At 47.8% G+C, this 22,776-nt stretch overlaps 1 protein-coding gene across 2 annotated transcripts in view; it reads right to left on the bottom strand.

Annotated features, from left to right (window-relative positions):
- KCNH1 (potassium voltage-gated channel subfamily H member 1) overlaps nucleotides 1–22,776 on the bottom strand; it is a 421,045-nt gene that overhangs the window by 140,011 nt on the left and 258,258 nt on the right. For both annotated transcript variants that reach the window (XM_075339163.1, XM_075339164.1), the window contains one exon: nucleotides 9,076–9,272. In XM_075339163.1, the coding sequence (XP_075195278.1) occupies nucleotides 9,076–9,272 (197 nt within the window). The remainder of the gene's footprint in view (nucleotides 1–9,075; nucleotides 9,273–22,776) is intronic.

Here is a 22,776-nt window from a genome sequence, read left to right as displayed (position 1 = left end):
AAAATCTCACCTTTAAAACAATGAACAGAAGGTTTTTTTTTTTTATTTCAGACAATTCTCATATTCACCAATGAGTCACAACAATGGGAAAAAAGAAACAGTCCTTTTTTTTTTAGATCTCCAGTATATAAAAGCTTACGTAATAATCTAAATATAAAAGTGTAAAAAGAAATTAGAAAATGGAAAAATAAAAAATCTAAAAAAAAGCTGTGAAAATAGTGTACCGCCCCAGCAGCGGTCGAACCGCTCGGATCCGGATGTCAATGCTTGTGGCTCGAGGGTCTCCAGACCTGGGGGCTAAGGGTCACACCCGAATGAAGAAGGGGGGTATTTACAGGGGAGATATATAGTTCGTGACGCCACCCGTGGTGTGCGGTAATATGGAGTACCGCCGCTGCCGTTGGGAGTACACGGGGTGATGGAGTGGGGCAGCTAGATGACGTTACCCTCCACGGGTAAGGAAAGGCCCCGGGACCCCGGAAGGTGGTGTGGGGTTCAGGTGGAGCCCAGGCCCACTGGTTAAACAGGTTAATCAGGTACTCACTCAGAACAGAAGCAGACGATTAAAACGTAGTAAACCAAGTCTCTGGGTGCCGCTACACTTTTGGGGAGCTCGTCCGGGTTCCATCCCCTGCTGTACTGCCTGGTGGTCTGTGGCCTGCCTCCTGGCACCTCATTTTAAAGTGTTCAGTTGGCCTGTCAGCTTGGAGCTTTCCGGGCCCCGCTCCCTGCTAAGAGTAGCAGAGGAGCTTGCTCTTAGGAGCTAACACTTGGGATTTCAGTGGGCTGCTTTGCTTGGAACGCCCTATCCCCCTCGTTGCGCTAGTGCCCCCAATCTCTGAGCTTCGTGGGAACAGTCCATATAGGCCCATGTCCTCCGCAGGTTAATTGCCGGGTTGCTTGAAGCTTCTCCCTGATCTAGGGTCCATGTACCCCAACGTGTCTTCGGTCCTAGCCCGGCTATTGAACTGCGGCTGCTGGCTATTCTCCAAGACTAGCCAAGCACCCAGACTCAATCTCCCATGACCGGGTCTCCAACTCCTCCGGGTCCAGACCACCGTCTGCGACCTAGTCTGTTTCTCCCCTGGGAGCTCCATCTCCCAGCTTCCTCTCACTTTCCTCCCCTGGAGCTGACTGACTTGTCACCTCCCACCTCCCTGCCTGACCCCTAGGTGGGCGGCCTTATTCCAGCTTAGCAGCCCACTGGTGTGACTGGCAGGGTGTGGTGCGAGGTGTAACTAGGATTTGTGGATGTTGGTGGAGGCAGTACCGCAAGGTGGGGACCCAGAACCATGGGGGATTGAGCACTGCACGGGGAGAAAAAGATTGTGCAGAACCCTGTGACGAGATGACTAGTCCAGGGCGTCACAATAGAAATCTTTGAGTTGTCTTCATCCAAAATGATAGAAGCCGCCCATGCAGGTGGTTATGGGTCACCTAATAGAGGTGGTCCCGAAGAATAGGAGCCTTAAGGCCCCGTTACACGCAGCGACATATCTAACGATATATCGCCGGGGTCACGGATTCCGTGACGCACATCCGGCATCGTTAGCGACGTCGTTGCGTGTGACACCAACGAACGAGCGTTAACGATGGAAAATACTCACCTTATCGTCCATCGTTGACACGTCGTTCATTTTCAAAAAATCGTTGATTGTGGAGGACGCAGGTTGTTCATCTTTCCCGAGGCACCACACATCGCTATGTGTGACAAATCAGGACCGACGAACTACAGCTTACCTGCGGCCGCCGGCAATGCGTAAGGAAGGAGGTGGGCGGGATGTTATGCCCCACTCATCTCCGCCCTTCCGCTTCTATCGTGCGGCCGCTGAGTGACGTCGATGTGACACCGAATGTCCCTCCCCCTTCAGGAAGAGGATGTTCGCCGCCCACAGCGGAAGTTCCACAGTTTGGAAGGTAAGTACGTGTGACGGGGGTTACCGACTTTGTGCGACACGGGCAACAAATTTCCCGTGACGCACAAACGATGGGGACGGGTGCGATCGCACATGCGATCACACGATGAATCGACTCGTGTAACGGGGCCTTTAGGATACAAGCAAGGTAGCTCCCACCCCCTCAACATTGTTAGCTGATTTTTTTTTTTTAGAATTATATTTCATATGCAAGTGCATCTCAATAAATGTCCCTCTTCCTAACAATCCTATCAAGGCTGTGGTTATCCCGGTTGCTTGTGCACCTTTTTCTATCACACTTTTTCCATCCACTCAAATTTCCATTAATTTGCTTGGATACAGCACTCTGTGAACAGCCAGCGTCTTTAGCAATGACCTTTTGTGGCTTACCCTCCTTGTGGAGTGTGTCAATGATTGCCTTCTGGACATCTGTCAAGTCAGCAGTCTTCCCTATGATTGTGTAGCCTACAGAACCAGACTAAGGGACCATTTTAAATGCTTAGGAAGCCTTTGCAGGTGTTTTGTGGTAATTATTCTAATTTTCTGAGATAATGACTTTTGGGTTTTCATTGGCTGTAAGCCATAATCATCAACAGAAATAAATACTAGAAATAGATCCCTCTGTGTATAATGATTCTATATAATATATAGGAATAATAATATATAGGAATAGATCCCTCTGTGTGTGATGACTGTATAATATATAGGAATAGATCCCTCTGTGTGTAATGACTCTATATAATATGTGTTTCCCTTTTTGTATTGAATTACTGAAATAAATTAACATTTTGAGGATATTCTAATTTATTGAGAAACACTTGTATATCTGAATTTTTACCTTAATTTTTAATTAGGAAATATAATGCCAAATAATACTTCCACATAAAAACTGGGGAAAAACGGGTTTTATGCCGCGCTAGAAAACCACGAGCTTGAATATAACAAATTGTTCTTTTATTTAGGTCAATTCCAACGCGTTTCGGAGACTCATCTGCCTCCTTCCTCAGGGAAAAAGAATCAGATCATATTTCCTAACATATTAAGTCTGCTTAGTATCTATTAAAGGTCGTTTTTGTGCAATTTTGATATTGACGGTTTATCCTGGGGATCCCACAGATCAAATGTTAAGTGTTATGGGATATGACGGCATCACTATGGTCAGGGGAGCCTAAACTGGTCCTCAGGCTTGGGGAACCCTCGCTGACCCTGATCCCAAGGATACACCTGAAGGTGACAATGTTTGGGCTGCCTTCTTTGCCCTAGCTTCTGAACAACCCCGGTCTAGTGGCCCCCCTCCCTCCACCCAGGAAAGGGCCGGGACAGAAGTGATTAATCCTACAGAATTAAATAGATGGGGGGGACCAAAACTCAAACTCACAGCAATCACTCACAGAGGTATAAACAATATGTGTGTCACGATTCCTCTGCGCAGAGTATTTTACAGACCTGGAGATGCTTTGTGCCGCTTACAAATCTGGAAGTGACACTATTTCCTTGTAAAAAAAAAAAAAAGAAGCCAGCACTATTCCATACTGTACTAATTAATAAATGGAGATTTTTGGCAAAAAATTGCAATCCTTTGAGCCACCCCGCCTCGCCAAGGCAAATCTCCGTGGGGCAGTCCTACACTAACACATTTCATTGTGATCAATGGGTGCTATGCGGCCTCACACATTAAAAGCAGAACTAACCCTTGATTCCAAACAGCACCTACCTGATGTCTTCTTAGTCCCGTACCCATGACTGAATCATGGCTGTGGGCGGGACAGGCTCAGGCAAGCGCTGCTCGGATCAGTCATGGGTACAGGACTGAAAAGAGATCAGGTAGGTGCTGTTTGGAATCAAGGGTTAGTTCTGCTTTTAATGTGTGAGGCCGCATAGCACCCATTAATCACAATGAAATGTGTTAAGGCCCCGTCATACTAAGCAACATCGCTAGCAACATCGCTGCTAACGAACAACTTTTGTGACGTTGCTAGCGATGTTGCTGTGTGTGACATCCAGCAACAACCTGGCCCCTGCTGTGAGGTCGTTGGTTGTTGCTGAATGTCCTGGGCCATTTTTTAGTTGTTGCTGTCCCGCTGTGAAGCGCAGATCGCTGTGTGTGACAGCGAGACAGCAACAACTAAATGTGCAGGCAGCAGGAGCCGGCTTCTGCGGAGGCTGGTAACCAATGTAAACATCGGGTAACCAAGAAGCCCTGTCCTTGGTTACCCGATATTTACCTTTGTTACCAGCCTCCGCCGCTCTCACTGTCAGTGCCGGCTCCTGCTCTGTGCACATGTAGCTGCAGCACACATCGGGTAATTAACCCGATGTGTGCTGTAACTAGGAGAGCAGGGAGCCAGCGCTCAGTGTGTGCTGCTCCCTGCTCTCTGCACGTGTAGCTGTGAGCACTGGTAACCAAGGTAAATATCGGGTTGGTTACCCGATATTTACCTTAGTTACCAAGCGCAGCATCTTCCACGCGGCGCTGGGGGCTGGTCACTGGTTGCTGGTGAGCTCACCAGCAACTCGTGTAGCGATGCTCCAGCGATCCCTGCCAGGTCAGGTTGCTGGTGGGATCGCTGGAGCGTCGCAGTGTGACATCTCACCAGCAACCTCCTAGCAACTTACCAGCGATCCCTATTGTTGTTGGGATCGCTGGAAAGTTGCTTAGTGTGACTGGACCATTAGTGTAGGACTGCCCCACAGAGATTTGCCTTGGCGAGGCAGGGTGGCTCAAAGGATTGCAATTTTTTGCAAAAAAATCTCCATTTATTAATTAGTACAGTATGGAATAGTGCTGGCTTATTTTTCTAATTTTTTTTTGGCAGGTGGTTAGCCTCCACCAGGCCGTGCACCCTATTTTGCTCATTCTATCTGTCTGATTTTGGCGAGTGGCGGCTGTTCACACTCAGCCATCAGCCCTGTCTTCCAGGCTATTTTGATCCGAGCAGCACTTGCCTGAGCCTGTCCCACCCACACCCATGATTCAGTCATAGGTACAGGACTGAAAAGACATCAGGTAGGTGTGTGGCGCCCCCGACCTGGTCAGGCACCACTGAGTACTGCACCCATGCTGGGACAGTGATTCCAGGTGATTCCAAAGGCCAGAATGAGGTGTGTACGCACAGACACATAGCAACCAGGTCTCCCACACCATTAGATGGGACACGTGGGCGGTCCCTGGAGAGGTCTGGCCTTCAATTCTTGCCAAGGAGTGTAGTGGAGGGGCTGGGAGCTAAAGTTGCAGAGGCTGTCAGGAAAGAAGGGGAGTGAGCCAGTCTGTTAGTGGAGCGCAGCGGTTGCTAGGAGACGCAGGCGCGTGCACACGCTAGTCAGACCCTGCACGTGAAGTAGCCATTAGCGGGGGAGAACAGTTACCAGTCAGTCAGAAAAATGCTGAGGGAGTCAGTCGATCGAGTACGGGGATCCTGGTGACTAGGCACACACGGGGAACAGGTCCCTAAAGTAGACGTCCATTTATTGATCTGCTAAACCTGCCGGTGAGGGGAACTACAAGTCCCTCACCAACCATCTAGAGTCCGAGCCTCAGCAACAACGAGGGGGCCCATAAGGGGGGATAGAGCCTGGAGCCATCTCACTTGGTCCACGCTGTCGGCAAACGGGCCAAAAAGGGGAGAAAAGGCAGTAGCGACTTCCCTGGATGAATCCCACAGTACTTCAAGTCAGGGGTTATCCGAAACAAGAAGTGCTAGGAAGGCGAGTTAACGTTTACCCTTAGACCGGCCTAAAGGAAACCTGGTTTCACCTGGTTAATCTAGCATCGCCCGGGTACCTCACAAAACCATCCAAAAGTGAGTAAAACCAAGTTGAAAGACATTCCGGACTGAGACTGAGTTATTTTGGGACCTGTTGTTCTACACACCCGAGCCCCTGGGGTCAGCCTCACTCTTGGGAGGCCACACCATCCGACTGCAGATTCCATCAGCCCCAGACGCTCGTTAAAACTGCAGTGGCGGTCACCCATATCCCTAACCGCAAACCGTGAATGGCGTCACGACTCATATTCATACAAAACCGACATACCTGTTGCCAGAAATACCAAAAGAAGACCCTGTGGCATCACTGAAGGTGGAGTGATGTCCCTGGGGCGACTACTGCAGGTGGCCTTCACAGGTGCTGTTTGGAATCAAGGGTTAGTTCTGCTTTTAATGTGTGAGGCCGCATGGCACCCATTGATCATAATGAAATGTGTTAGTGTAGGACTGCCCCACGGAGATTTGCTTTGGCGAGGCAATGTGGCTCAAAGGATTGCAATTTTTTGCCAAAAATCTCCATTTATTAATTAGTACAGTATGGAATAGTGCTGGCTTCTTTTTCTACTATTTCCTTGTGCAGAGCATCTTACCTTAGGAGATGCTCTGCGGTGCCTTCCTTAGATACTGAACGGGCAGCTTGATTCACTACACAGAAGTCCAGATTAGTTGTGGGAGGTGCTGGGTACTCAGCTATTCCACTTTTCTAGCGATTGCTCAAGCTTCATTACTGAGCATGTTCCCCCATAGAACCTCAGCAGTTGTACCTTCTGGCTCTGCAGTGTTGCTGTTGCTTGTGTGTTGGCTTGTGTTCTGATCTTGGCTTTCTGACCCCGAACTGTTGTAACTCGTCTCTGTTTTCTCCCTTTATCTACTATGTGCTCTCCTGGTATTCTGACCCTCGGATTGTGACCTGACCACGCCCCTGTTTTCCCCCTTTTGTCCATATGTGTCCTCCTTATACCAGACCCCGGCTTTCCTGACTACCCCTCTGTCCTTACTATCTGTAAGGTAGTGACTAGCGTTACAACATGATCAGGAGAAAACTAAAGGAAGGAAGGAAATAATCAGACAAGAAGAGTATTTCCACAACACACCAAACCGCACACAGAAGTTCACCAGCAACAGGATAACAAAGCACCAGGCCCGGGATCACATAAAGCTATCATCGGCATGGGAGAACAGGCTCCAACAACTTAAAAAGGGCGTAGGCGACTGTGATAGGTCTCCTGCAACATGTGACTCAAGTGACATAGTAATGCAGGACAGTCCTATTCATGTGAACCAAGCAGCAGTGAAGTTGCAATAACAGTAATGGCTGAACCAAAATGTACAGAGGCAGCGATGAAGGGTACGTGGCTCTCGCTAAAGTGACAGAGCCCTTTATTAGCCTGGGGACTCATCCATCAGGCCTATGACTAGCAAAGCACTTATCTGCCCTTTGCTACCTCCCATATAAGAAAGAAAGTAAGGACCCATTATAATCATGAAGGTGTATTCCTATCAATTGCCCAATAAACAAGTAAAATGCTTGTTTGTAGGGCGAGATGATTTTTTAAGCCAACACAATGATCATTCCCTGCACATGGAAGAAAGGAAAATCGACGTGCAATTCGTTTGACGTCTGCAGTTAATGTCTGTAGACTGAATGACACAGTATAAAAAGCAATGTAAAGTAAACAGCAAAACAACAATTACGCCTACAAATATAAAGGTATCATATCTTTCAAGTATCAAAGTGTGTCAAGGTCTGTAGAGAAGCAGATAATAAAAAGTAATAACGATGAAAAAGAAGAAATGCCTAAATTCAGACTAATATTACAAGAATAGAAATAATATTAACCTCATATATGAGATAACCGTGGGAAAATCTTTAACCACATTGATATAATTTTACGGCGATCAAGGATGAAGTGTTCCTAGAAGGATTAAGGATTGGTATTGAGAATAAAATACGTTGGGAGGGTAAAAGGAGCAGGATCGAGGATGAAATACATCAGGAGGGATGAAGGATCAGGATCAAAGATGAAATGAGTCAGGAAGGATTAAGGATCAGGATTGAGAATGAAGTGCATTGGGTGGGATTAAGGATTAAGACCAAGGTTTAAAAGCTTTGGGACTGAATAAGGATCAGGATTGAGGATGGAATCCGTTAGGAAGGATCAAGATCAAAGATGAATAGCTTTGGGACTAGTTAAGGATTGGGATCAAAGATGAAATGCATAGGAGAGATTAAGGATCAGGGATGGAGGATGATATGTGTCGTGAGGGATTAAGGATCAGGACCAATGAATAAATGCGTCAGGAATGATTAAGGATCGGGATCGGTTAAGGATTGTGATCGAAGATGAAAAGCTTTGGGTCTGCTTAAGGATCAGGATCGAGGCTGATGTGTTGGGAGGGATTAAGGATCAGGATCGAGGGTAAAATGCATCAGGAGCGATTAAGGATAGGGATGGATTAAGGATCGTGATCAAGGATGAACTACATTGGGAGGGATTAAGAATTGGGCTCAAGGATGAAATGCGTTGGGGGGGGATTAAGGAGCAAGATCAAGGATGAAAAGCTTTGGCACTGGTTAAGGATTGGTATCTAGGATAAAATATGTTGCAGGAGCTAAGGCTATGGATCAAAGAAAGAAAAAATGTGTTGGGAGGGATTAAGTTTTGGGATGGAGGATGAAAAGCTTTGGGACTGGTTAAGGATTGGTATCAAAGATAAAATACATTGCAGGAGCCAAGGATCTGGATCGAAGATGAAATGTGTTGGGAGGGATTAAGTTTTGGGATGGAGGATGAAAAGCTTTGGGACTGGTTAAGGATCAGGATTGAGAAGAAAATGCGCCAGAGGAATTAAGGATCAGGATGGAGAATGAAATATGTCAGGAGGGATTAAGGACACTTGGGTACTGCCATTGTTAGTGTGAGGTCTATAACATGGGGCATAACAGGGTTTATCTGATGTAACCTGTCTTTATTCCCCATGGTTCTCCTTGGAACGTTAAGTACTGTTTCAATTGGGTGAGATCCAACCATTTTTCCTTGTAAGCACTGTTGATTTGTGGCACCTATACATTTTGACATCCTGTACTACCTAATATTACACTGTATACAATTATATGGATGTGGTTAGAGATTTCCCCCACGGTTATCATGAGGTTAATATTACCTCTAGTCTCTTTATATTGGTCTGAATGTAGGCTTTGCTTCTTTTTAATCTTTATTAGTAAAAGTAAGTTTTGAATATATACCGTATTTCTATCCTGGCGTCTTACACAACTCCGATTTATGCACAAGCCGATATCTCTATAGTGCAGACATACTTGTGATGAACAGTAATGTAATAATATAATGTCATCACCGTGATAAGTTCTAGACAGAATTTAGAGTTGCACTCACCCTTTTACGCAGATTATAGGTAAGAATAAGGTTTCGGGAAAAGGAGTGGGAAAAGGCAGTGTAGAACTCCAGGACTTTCTGTAAGGCATCTCTCTTTATTACGTGAAGATCACAGTACGTTAGAGCTCTGACATTGGCACAAGATGGAGCGAGGGTGGTCTCCTTCCAGAATATGTCACCAAACACATCACCTTTACCTGCAAAGAGAAGTGTTTTTCAGAAAAAGATCACCAATATATGCATCGATACATCATAAATCTAAAGCTCTTGTATAGGAGAAAGTCAGCAATTAAAACAGAGGTCGCCCTACTAACCGATTAAGTGCTACAGTCACTGCTCACCAAGGCATCTAAAGAGTTAGCTCCGATCGCAGCCGTTACCAGCTAGTGTCAGCTATAACTGGCCACTGGATATGTAGCTAACCTAGAGCTCCATACAAATCCCCTCACGGCGTATAAACAGTGACACCAGGCAGGGTGTCGGGACATTCGGCTATGGGCCCCTGTAGTTTCCAGGCTCCATAGCAGCCGCCATTAATAATATGAACTAGAAAGACCCCTTCATGCTGGTAATGAATTGAATCATTAAAGGGGTATTCCCATCTTCAACATCCTATCCCATTGTGTAATAGCTGCAATAATAACAATATTAGTAATTACCTCAAATTAGAATTGTAGTATAGCTCTCCTGATAAGCTGTTCTGGCGCCCCTGCGGCTTCAAGCGCCACAAGGTATTACACCTCACCCGGGGTGCAGTATTAATCTCAGATACGGATGAGGTCATCGCCGGTAAACCACCACAACACATCCAACACACAAATCGGGAGCTGTGTTACTGGGACTGGGCCAGGGTAGGTGCCAGGGGTGGCCATCATGAGCTATGGGACCTCTTGCCCACTAGTTCAGCAACCCAGTAGGCGGGGCACCTGCAGGAGAAGTGAGGAGCCATCTCAAACAACATTTAGTTAGCTCCAGGAGCAGCAAGCCCCAGGTCAGGCTCAGGAAGAGCCGTCGGAAGACACTGCACAGAAAGGCGCCCGTGGTCAGGAGCTGGAGGCTCGACCCGGGTTCTTAGGAAGAAGGGGGATTGCAGGGTTCGCGGGGAGTGCAGCAGGCACCCATGACCCATTCCATGGCCCAGAAGCTGGAGTGGAGGGAAGACCATTGGAAAGGACACACAGAAGGAAACACCGGCCTTGACCTCTGAACTATCCGTGATCAGCTGGAGCCGATCACAGCGGGACCCGACACTGCAAAGGCAGTGTGACTTCAGTGAGTAAAGAACTTGAACTGCATCCTCTGTGTCGTCCTATCATTGCTGGCGCTCCCATCATCACGCCCTGTGCCATAGGTGACTAACACTCCCATCCTCCCTGGGGCTTAGCTCAACCTGTGGAGAGCTGCAACACCCGAGCTGCGTCACCATCTGCCCCAGAAGAGAGAGACTTTCCGCAGCGGTGGCTAATAACTGGCCACACACCACAAGTGGCATCACGAACAACTACTCGCATAATCCCCATTTTTTATTGACACCACCGGGGTCACGGAACCGGGCCTGGCCGCTGTCACAACCCAAATCAACCCCGGCCCGGTGACTAGTAACCCCAGAGACCCCGTGGGCACGTCACGGTCACTTACCTCATGTGGAGGGCATTACAGCTAAGGTTTCCATGGTTATCACCACAAGCAACTAACTGTCTCTATATTAGTGGTCGTAACTAAGGATACCTAAGCTAGTGTAATGCACTGCACATGAGTTAAGAGACATGGCTATATCAGGAGAACTATACTACATTTCTAATTGGAGTGCAGGTATTTGCTAATAATCTTATTATTACACTTGCTATATATTGGGATAGGATATTGGAGAGGGGAAGACCCCTTTAAATATTCATAATCTGAGATTGGAAAGCATTTCTCATTACATACACATCTGTACCGCCCCTGCAGCAGTCGGACTGTTCGGATCCGGGGGCTCGCGGCCAATCGAAAATAAAAAGGGGACTATTTACAGGGGATTAGTGTTCGTGATGCCACCCGTGATTCGCGGTAAGGTGAGTACTGCTGCTGCCGATGGGAGTACCCGGGGGAGATGGAGTAGGGCAGCCAGATGACGTTCCCTCCACGGGTAGGGGAGGCCCCGGGACTCTGGATGTTGGAGGTGTAGGGAAGCGTGGTGCAGGCTATACGGCAGGCAGGACGCAGGAGGGGGAGCAGCGTACTCACTCAGGCCGTGTGGATGTTGGTGCGACCATTAAGTAGACTCTGACACAGGAGTAAACCAAGTCTCTAGGTGCCGCTGCCCTTGGGGAGCTCGTCCGGGAATCCGTCCCCATTGGTATTGCTGATGGTCTGGACCTGCCTCCATGCACTGTGTTTAGACGTTTCTGAGTGACCCCTTGGCCTGAAGCTGTCGGGGTCCCGCTCCCTATGGATAAATAGGGGAGCTGTGCTCTCGATGGCTGACACTTGGGATTTCAGTGGGCCGCATAAGCTGGAAAGCCCTATCACCCTCGTTGTGTTGGTGCCTTCGATCTCTGAGCTCTTGGGGAAAGTTTATAAAGAGACTATCCTCCACAGGTTAATTATCAGGTTGCGTGAAGCTACTCCCTGATCTAGGATCCAGTACCCGCCGTGCTCAGTACCAGTCCGGTTACTAGATTTTCTGGTGCAGTCCGTTCTCCAAAACTAAGTCTGGGCAGCTTTCTCCAATACCTTGCGACCGGGTCTCCGACTCCTCCGGTCCCAGACCACCGTCTGCGACCTAGCCAAAGTCTCCCAGGGAGCTACAACTCCCCCAGCTCCTCACACTCTGAGGGCTACTACTCAACTGACTATCCCCTCCCACCAGTCTGCCTGACCCCTAGGCTGGTGGCCCTTTTCCAGCTAGACCACCCACTGGTGTGCCTGACAGGGTGTGGTGTGAGGTATGACTAGGATTTGAATGCTGATGGAAGCAATACCAATAGTTAGGATCCCAGAACCATGGAGGGTGACTTCTGCACGATAAGGAAAAAGGGTGCAGTTCCCTGTGACACCCTGATAAGATCAGGGGCGTCACACATCCAATTTAGAACTAGCACATAATAGGTTACAGATTTTAAGTTAGGCCTCATGCACACGTTGAGTATTTGGTGACTTTTTTACCTCAGTATCTGTAAGGTCACGTGCACACGTTGAGTATTTGGTGAGGTTTTTACCTCAGTATCTGTAGGGCGATATGCACACATTGAGTATTTGGTGAGGTTTTACCTCAGTATCTGTAAGGTCACGTGCACACGTTGAGTATTTGGTGAGGTTTTTACCTCAGTATCTGTAGGGCGATATGCACACATTGAGTATTTGGTGACATTTTTACCTCAGTATTTGTAGCCCAAACCAGGAGAGGAACAATCAAAGGAAAAGTATAATAGAAACACAGGCACCACTTCTGTATTTTTACCCACTCCTGGTTTTGGCTACAAATACTGAGGTAAAAATTCATCAAATATTCAATGTGTGCACATGTCCTTAGGCTCAGGCCTCTCCAGTTAAGTGCCTGGGTCCAGGACATGTGATTTTTGAAGCTCCTGACGTACGGATGTGCACTTCTTTATCTTTCCTCTTAGCTTGATACATCCCAAGAAAAGTGATGCAAGACGACCAGTTTCGAAAAAAACATGATTTCATGATACTCTGTCAGGAGATGTTAGCACTATGGCCGCAATTCATTAAAGCTTTTACACCAGTATGCTGAGGTACAAAACTTTGAAAAGTCGTAAAATTTGGGTGCAACTGGCGGCTGTGCTAAAATTATGTTACTTTTGCCAGTTTTGCTCATCTCCGACAAGGTGAACGAGGGCATCGTTCACTACACCACAAATCTTACCACTGGCGGACACAGACAGAAAAGGGCACCTGTGCAAAAAAGTATATGGGGCCTTTTGAGTCCAATATCTCATTAATATGCACAATTCCATCTGCTTTGGAGTTAGAAATGGGCCCCCTTACCTCTCGGGGTCCTGGGCGGCCACACAAGTTGCACTAATGATATGTCCACCCCTGAATCTTATTCTAGGAGGGACTGGAGTAGGATTAGGGGTGAGGTGCACATTGAGGTGCATGTCAGCCGCCTTCATGAGGAGGTGTACAAGTAGTTTATAATGTCTAAAACAGCCCTCAGCAGTGGACCTGGGCAAGTAAAATATGATTTGTTTTTATTATTAGCAAACTGATCCCAGGGACTGGTATTTTCAGAAATAAAACGTAGCAACGCTGTTAATTGAATTTGATCACAGGTAACATTAGACTCATTTGTTATACAACCAAATCTGTAGTGGCGTTGACCAAACACGTAGTAACAATCAGTGGTGACTCACATAATTCTTTCTTCCAGGCAGTTGTACCGGGGTGCCAGGGGTGCCTCTGGCCTTGTAGTCGTGGCCCTTGCAATCAGGCTTACCCCTGGTTCCACCGTCACTATGGGGACAGGAGATGACTTGGTGGGGCAGAGTGTGGTGGTGATGCAGATGTTATCCGGCGCACAAACACTCTTCAGGCAGGGTTCGATGCAATGAACAAACATTCTTTTATTCTTCACAAAGTCCCAAACAAAGCAATAAAGGTGATGATACGCTTTCTTAGCTGGGGGAAGCCTGTCCTTGCGTCCCCTCCAGTGGGGATGTGCCTGGCTACTCCACTTCGCCCGGCTCCCACTTCTGGCTACCCACAGCCCGGACCCACACCGGACTGCTTCACACTATGAGGTTCCGCCCGCTCCTTTTCTCACCGGCTTCCCTGATTTCCAGCTCCCACACTCTGCCCCGGCTCTGCTGCTCCCCTCCTGTCCCCGAGACGACTGCTCCCTTGATCTAATCTTTTCCTCACACCCTTGCTCTCTCCTCCCCTTGTCTCTGCCGGCTCCTCCTCCCCACTGTGGTGACAGCCGTCCCACCCGGCCACTAGGGGTACCCTAACACAATACACATGCACATACAAATAAAACATTTTTATTAATAACATTTCCGGGTTAACTATGCTCCCTTTTGCAGGGGGTCTGCTCACCCACTGCATACCTCCCCTCTTAAAACCCGAGCCTCCCGGCACGGCTCTTACTTAAAACACACAGAAGCACGTAAAGTCTGCAATACCGTCCACAATAGGCGCAGCACCCACACAGAGGGCTCCAGTGTGCCCAGTTCTCCTCCTCTGGACGGCCACCAGTGTGCGCAGCTCTCCTCCTCTGGACGGCCACCAGTGTGCGCAGCTCTCCTCCTCTGGACGGCCATCAGTATGCCCAGTTCTCCTCCTCTGGACGGCCACCAGTCCCGCGCAGCACTCCTCCTCTGGACGGCCACCAGTGTGCGCAGCTCTCCTCCTCTGGACGGCCACCAGTGGGCCCAGTTCTCCTCCTCTGGACGGCCACCAGTCCCGCGCCCGGCGGTTTCTGCAGCGCTCCCGGTCCTTCTTTCAACTAGCGCCCGGAGGCTCAACAGCGCTCCCGGTCTTAGATGGGCGCCCGGAGGCTTGGCAACAGCGCTCCCGGTCTTAGATGGGGCGACTGCCCGTACAAACACACAGAAGGGAGCTCGTCCCGTGAAACTTTAAAAGAACTTCTGCCGGCTAAACGGCGCCGGACTTAAACAACAGATCAGCAGTGGTGACTTACTCTGGGGGCCAGGCCCTCTTCCATTCCTCCGCTTGGGCCTGGATGTATGCCCCCAGGGATTGTCCCGGCTGCCGACGGATCCTCTGGAAGGACGCAGGGGCGTAGGGTGGCTCCACAGGCGCAGCTGCTGCAGCTCCTCTCGGTGGTGAAGGCGTCGCTGCCCCTGACAATCTTGCTGGTAACGGCGGCGGTGTCAATGCTGAGACTGGGTAGAGTGGAGGCGGGTCCTCGTTTCCCGCTCTTAAACAGACTCCACCCCCAGCCCCACGCATCATCTTGACTCCTCCGCTGAGGTACTTCTTTTTCTTCTTCCGTGCCCTGGAGCTGGCGCCTCCCCTCTTTGGGCGGAGTACTCCATGCTTTCTCTTCGGCACCGGCCAGCCCCAGGCTCTTCTTTCGGCGCCAACTTTCCGCGCCTTTTCTTCCCCACAGATAACGGCCTCCTTGCCGCCATCTTGTACCCGGTCCAACGCTACGGGTACTAGGTTCTCTTCCCACCACGGGACTGGAAATCCTGTATCACGGTCCGGATCCTGTGCTTCAGGCACGACCCGATCTCCAGCCTCCTGGGTTCCTGGCAGGGGAATCGCATCCTGCCGACTACGCCACATGTACCGGGGTGCCAGGGGTGCCTCTGGCCTTGTAGTCGTGGCCCTTGCAATCAGGCTTACCCCTGGTTCCACCGTCACTATGGGGACAGGAGATGACTTGGTGGGGCAGAGTGTGGTGGTGATGCAGATGTTATCCGGCGCACAAACACTCTTCAGGCAGGGTTCGATGCAATGAACAAACATTCTTTTATTCTTCACAAAGTCCCAAACAAAGCAATAAAGGTGATGATACGCTTTCTTAGCTGGGGGAAGCCTGTCCTTGCGTCCCCTCCAGTGGGGATGTGCCTGGCTACTCCACTTCGCCCGGCTCCCACTTCTGGCTACCCACAGCCCGGACCCACACCGGACTGCTTCACACTATGAGGTTCCGCCCGCTCCTTTTCTCACCGGCTTCCCTGATTTCCAGCTCCCACACTCTGCCCCGGCTCTGCTGCTCCCCTCCTGTCCCCGAGACGACTGCTCCCTTGATCTAATCTTTTCCTCACACCCTTGCTCTCTCCTCCCCTTGTCTCTGCCGGCTCCTCCTCCCCACTGTGGTGACAGCCGTCCCACCCGGCCACTAGGGGTACCCTAACACAATACACATGCACATACAAATAAAACATTTTTATTAATAACATTTCCGGGTTAACTATGCTCCCTTTTGCAGGGGGTCTGCTCACCCACTGCACAGTCATAGGTTATATATATATCAGAAGCAAAGTAACACTAGGAGAAAACTGAGGCACATATAGAATGGGTCACGAAAATCAGATCAGGGGGTGCGACGTCCGGCACCCCCACCAATCAGCTGTTCCTGGCCGGATGTGATCACTTACAGAACAGAACTGTATCATGACCCTAGATGGGAACTGTAGATCCACCATATTTCCATTCAAAAATAGGCCGATGTGCGGTACCTGGCCACTACAACACACTGCAGCTCCACAACTTCACAGCTTATCACATCCATCCGCCACCTGCACTGGGAACAGCGAGGGTGTTGGGTGTTGCACCCCCACAGATCTGATAATGATGACCTATTTGAAAGGTCATCATCAATGTAAAAGTACTGGACAACCCCAGAGGTGCATGGCACGACTTATAATTCTCCTTATGCTGACTTGGCGTTCTCCACCAGGAAAAACGTTACCCCTTAGATCCCCAGTCAGCGGCCTCTCACCCAGCCAAATCAGATCTCCTACTTTGCACTGATGAGAGGCAAAGTCCCCAAAACATGTGTCTACAAATGGAGTTTTTCTTTTGGCTTCTTATCCTAATTCATGTGGCAAGGCCCTTCAAATACTGACTTTTAGCATTGCTATCTCCAATAGACGGCACTGGAGTTCCTGTCCTCTTCCTCTCTGAAGAGGCTATGTGCACATTGGAGCTCTTTGGACGTCCTGCTGATATGTCATAAATGTCCCAGATAGAGTTTTTCATTGAGGACTAGAAAATGTAAATAGGTACACTCTATGATAATGTTTTTGAAAAGTACCAGCACGAGAATAGATTCTTAAAAAGTCACTATCCTCCTGAGTGCACTTAAGTCAATCATTAATTCTGAGTGACAGCCACAAGTTATTGCATTGATTTGTATAGATCGTTACTGTGGATGTGATGGGTTCGGATCACCTAATAGTTGCTTCCATCTGTCATTGCTACATCAAAAACACATTAAGGCTATGTGCGCACAGTGCGTTTTTCGCGGCGTTTTTGCGCGTTTTTCGGGTGCGTTTTTGGCCTCAAAACTGCAGGACTTTGCTTCTCCAGCAAAGTCTATGAGTTTTCATTTTTGCTGTCCGCACACATCTGGTTTTTTTACCTGCGTTTTTGAGTTAAAAAAAAAAAATGGACATGTCAGTTCTTTCCTGCGTTTTTCTGCGTTTTCCCCCCATGCAATGCATTGGAAAAACGCAGCAAAACGCAGAGATCAAAAACGCAGCAAAACGCAGCCAAAAACGCACCAAATCGCGGCAAAAACGCATGCGTTTTTTTCGACGCAGGTGCGTTTTTGTGCGTTTTTAGCGGCCAAAAACGCACAAAAACGCAGCTTCAAAAAGACGCAGTGTGCGAACCTAGCCTAACTTGCAAGCATTGTGCATTTCTAGTGAAAAAAATCCCAGAGTTACATCAACAAATATTTCTTTGCTATGGAGACACTTAGTTCTCAGTGATGATTTCACGATATTTGAGACTTTCTGCTTTTTTATAAAAAAAATACATAAATTAATTATGGTCCTCTGCTTTATAAATGTTTGTTCAAACATCTTACGTTATTTGCTGACTCGAAGGCACAGACGTAATAAATGGTATTTACCGTATAATCGCAAGTAACATCCTAATCATCATTAGTGCTCGTGTCGACCGCGGCTGGTTTTACATGAGACCTGTGTGCGCTATAAGACGAGCATCTGGACAGGAGCGTTTCACGTCAATATAATTGTAACACTGGGAGGTTTTCTAGGAATGAATTGAATCCCCATTAAGCTCTTTTATGCAAACACAAACTTCTGTAATGCTCGCCGGTGTTGAGGACCCACGGGAGACCCGGACATGGGACAGGATTAACTAAGTGTCCACCGGGTATATGCCAAAGCCTCAGATGGTGATGATGGGCTTGGCTGCCGGTGGACGCCAGGTGCCACTCCCCGGGCAGTGTCCGGGACTGTGAGAACTGACCCCCAGGGCAGGGTTGGACACAGGTAAAGGCATCTGCCTTTACTGGCAGTGGGTGCAGGTAGAACGGCTGAGGCAAACGGGTATGGAGGACACAGCAGACACTGATAGGTATGGGAAGGAGGGCACAGGGACAGGTAACGGGCACAAGTACAGGTAGCGGGTACAGGACAAATGGGACCTGACAACTAGCTAGCAAGCAAGAGACTAAACTAACTGAATCCATTGCTCAGGCACAGCCTGTAAGCTGAGATGCTCCTCCGGGTAAAAGGGGGCCAGCCCTTTAAGAGCAGGGTAGGAGCATGTGTGACGGCCTGGCCTATCAGGTTGTCACAGGACATTGTGCAATCTGCCCTTCTGCATGGTGTCCATCTCCTCCTTGGTTACGGGTCCCTGGCCTTTGGTGTTGCTAAGAACAAACCAATCGAAATCCTAGAAACACTCTGGACCACACCCACCAGACACACCAATGGGTAGCCTGAAGGGAATAGGGCCGCCTACTTGGGGGGTTGGTAAGGGAGGGTCAGGATTGTCAGGAGCAAGTCAGCCGAGTGGTGACTCTTGAGAGGAGAGGCCACAAGTAGTTGGAGGAGGTTAGGAGCTAGGCTCCTCAGTTACTAGGTGGCAGACGTTGGTCTGGGCCTGGTAGGAGCTGGAACCCCGGTCGCAGGGGATCGTGTCAAGGGGTACGGAACTGCCGAAGAGGGCAGCCGGCGGCCTTGAGCCATCTCCAGGCAGGGGCCAGGGCAAGGCGGGGTACATGGACCCTAGGCCGGGAAGTAGCTTCAAGCGTCATGGTAATTTACCCGACGAGGGCGAAGACTTCATGATTTGTCCTCCACCCGCTCCAAAATCGGGGTACTAGCACAACGAGGGGGATAGGACTTTCTCAATACATAATCCAGAAAATCCCAAGCGTGAATCCTGAGAGCAAGCTCACTTTATTAGCCATACGGGTGAGCGGGACCCGACTAATTTTACACTACAGGGGCCAACTAGTAAAGAAAGTGCCAAGGAAAAGGTCACAGGCTAACAAGCAACACCATCGGGCACGGGATCCCAGCATACTCCCTCCCTGCTGCAGCGGTGCTAAGAATTCTGGTTTACAAGTTGTCAGTGTCAGCATTATTGGACTGAGTGAGTACGCAGTGACCCTTTCCTCCCCAACGGAGCTCCCCTCTCACCGCCACCAAGCCCCGGGGCATTCTCCCCCTAACCACGGAGGGGTAAACACCTAGCTGCCACACCATCGCCACCGGGCACTCTCCACAGCAGCGGTGGTATCCCACCTTACCACACACCGTGGGTGGTGTCACGAACTCTAACGACAAAACCCTTTGTAAATACCTGCCTTATATTTCGGGTGTCCGTGCGGCCCCTCCTGGGTCCGGAGACCCATCGAGCCACTGCGGATCCGGATCCGAGCAGCAGCTCGGCTGCTGGCGCCGGGGCGGTACACATGCGTGCAGGAGGTAGCAGAAGCACACGTGGATGTGGATGGCTGTGGAGAGGCGAGGGAGAGTGCAGGCCGACTGTGGCGGTAAGTATGTCAACGATCTTGCTGAAGTGTTACTTCATCCTATCTGGCTAAGGAAAAACAGATCATAACCAGTGGCAACCAAAAGCTGTATTCATGTGGCATGTACAGTACAGACCAAACGTTTGGACACACCTTCTCATTCAAAGAGTTTTCTTTATTTTCAAGACTGAAAATTGTAGATTCACATTGAAGGCATCAAAACTATGAATTAACACATAAGGAATGAAATACTTAACAAAAAAGTGTGAAACAACTGAAAATATGTCTTATATTCTAGGTTCTTCAAAGTAGCCACCTTTTGCTTTGATTACTGCTTTGCACACTCTTGGCATTCTCTTGATGGCTACTACAGCATCTTGTGTAGCGATATGTGCTGCCGCAGGAACGACGAACTACATCGTACCTGCAGCAGCAACGATAATCGAGAATAGGGGGGATATCACCGATTAGCAATTTTGAACGTTTTTGCAACGATTCAAAATCGCTAATAGGTGTCACACGCAACGACATAGCTAACGTGGCCGGATGTGGGTCACAAATTCCGTGACCCCCAACGAGATCGCTTTAGCGATGTCGTAGTGTGTAAAGCGGCCTTTAGTAGCAAAATTAGGACACAGAGTATTAAACTGCTATCCTTGTTTGCAATATTTGACAAATCTAACAAGATATGAGTTTTTATCACTTATTGATCAATTCACAGTTACACTGACTCTGCAGGTCCAGCACTTCCCAACATTACTTGAAATTTTTGGATCATTCCTCAAAGACTGAAACTAGTACTTCCATTTTGAATGTATTTCAGCACTCCATCAATACACCACAATCACATTACGCCTTTTTGTATCCCTATGTGGAATAACCTGTGCACGTTGACTTTATATCCTTGTGGTGTAAAAGACTAAAATGATGCTGCTTAGCTGGCCCTCATCTTTTATACTGGCTGTAGAGGAAGCCTGATGATATGGGGGATGCTTCACAGCCAAAGGTGTTGGATACTTGACCAGGATGGATGGTGGTCTCAATGCTGAGCTATATGTGAGTATTCCTAAAAGAGGAGTTACTTCGTACACTCGAGTACTATGAGTATGGAAAGGACGACATAGTGTTCCAGGAGGACAACGACCCGAAGCATACGGCGAGATTGGAAAGAAGTCGATTAACGACAACGAAGTAGAGGAGCTGGATTGGCCTTCACAGACCCCAGTAATGTGTACATGTGTTTAACGTGTATATGAAAAGCAATTTGTATATATAAAATATGTATATATATATATATATATATGTACTGTATGTAATGTGTATATGAATGTGTAATGCGTATGTGTGTGTAATAATATATACAGTGAGTTATTTCTCTCTGCAAAATGCAAATAAATTTATATGATTTATACAATGTGATTTTCTGGGCTTTATTTTGGATATTCTATCGCTCACTGTCTCACTGTTAAAATTAACCTACCCTTAATATTATAGACTGTTCACGCCTTTGTCAGTGGGCAAACGTATTTCCCCCACTGTATATACACTGCGTGCAGAATTATTAGGTAAGTTGTATTTTAGAGGATTTTTTTTATTATTGATCAACAACTATGTTCTCAATCAGCCCAAAAGACTCAAAAATATCAAAGCTTAATATTTTTGGAAGTTGGAGGGGTTTTTTTTAGATTTGGCTATCTTAGGAAGAGATATTTGTGCACGTAACTATTACTGTGCAGAATTATTAGGCAACTTAATAAAAACCAAATATATTCCCATCTCACTTGTTTATTTTCACCAGGTAAACCAATATAACTGCACAAAAGTTCAAAATAAACATTTCTGACATGCAAAAACAAAACCCCAAAAAATTAGTGCCCAACATAGCCCCCTTTCTTTATGATGACACTCAGCAGCCGACCATCCATAGATTCTGTCAGTTGCTTGATCTGTTTACGATCAACATTGCGTGCAGCAGCCACCACAGCCTCCAGACACTGTTCCAAGAGGTGGACTGTTTTCCCTCCCTGTAGATCTTACATTTTATGAGGGACCACAGGTTCTCTATGGGTTTCAGATCAGGTGATCAGGTGGCCAGCCACGCTGTGGAGTAGTTGGATGCATGTGATGGAGCATTGCCCTACATGAAAATCATGTTTTTCTTGAACAATACTCGCTTCTTCCTGTACCACTGCTTGAAGACGTTGTCTTCCAGAAACTGGCATTAGGTCTGGGAGTTGAGCTTCACTCCATCCTCAACCCAAAAAGGTCCCACAAGTTCATCTTTGATGATACCAGCCCATACCAGTGCCCACCTCCACCTTGCTGGCGTCTGAGTCGGAGTGGAGCTCTCTGCCCTTTACTGATCCAGCCTCTGGCCCATCCATCTGGCCATCAAGAGTCACTCTCATTTCATCAGTCCATAAAACCTTTGAAAAATCAGTCTTAAGATATTTCTTGGCCCAGTCTTGACGTTTCATCTTATGTTTCTTGTTCAGAGGTGGTTGTTTTTCAGCCTTCCTTACCTTGGCCATGTCCCTGAGTATGGCACACCTTGTGCCTTTGGTACTCCAGTAACGTTGCAGCTATGAAATATAGCCAAACTGGTGGCAAATGGCATCTTGGCAGCTTCACGCTTGATTTTCCTCAATTCGTGGGCAGTTATTTTGCACCTTTTTTGCCCAACACGCTTCTTGCGACCCTGTTGGCTATTTGTCATGAAACGCTTGATTGTTCGGTAATAATGCTTCAAAGGTTTGGCAATTTCAAGACTGCTGCATCCCTCTGCAAGACATCTCCCAATTTTTGACTTTTCAGAGCCCGTCAAATCTCTCTTCTGACCCATTTTGCCAAAGGAAAGGAAGTTGCCTAATAATTAAGCACCCCTTATATAGGGTGTACATGTCATTACACCGCACCCCTCCTCATTACAGAGATGCACATCACCTGATTTACTTAATTGGTAGTTGGCTCTCAGCCTATACAGCTTGGAGGAGGACAACATGTATAAAAAGTATCATGGGATCAAAATACTCATTTACGTAATAATTCTGCACACAGTGTATATGCATATGTGATGTGTATATGTGTGTGTAACGTGTAGAATATAACTTTATGTACTGTGTATACATGTGTAATGTGTAAAGGATGTGTATATACATGATTTCTGTGTATATGTGTATGTTATGTTTATATGTGTCTATAATGTGTATATTAATGTGTGTAATGTGTACAATATGTAGGTGTGTAATATATATACTGTATATGCA

This window comes from Anomaloglossus baeobatrachus, chromosome 3 (genome assembly GCF_048569485.1).
Source record: "Anomaloglossus baeobatrachus isolate aAnoBae1 chromosome 3, aAnoBae1.hap1, whole genome shotgun sequence".
Classification (NCBI taxonomy): Eukaryota; Metazoa; Chordata; class Amphibia; order Anura; family Aromobatidae; genus Anomaloglossus; species Anomaloglossus baeobatrachus.
The sequence above is the reverse complement of the archived record's forward strand: the minus strand, read 5'-3'. Positions and strand labels throughout refer to the sequence as shown.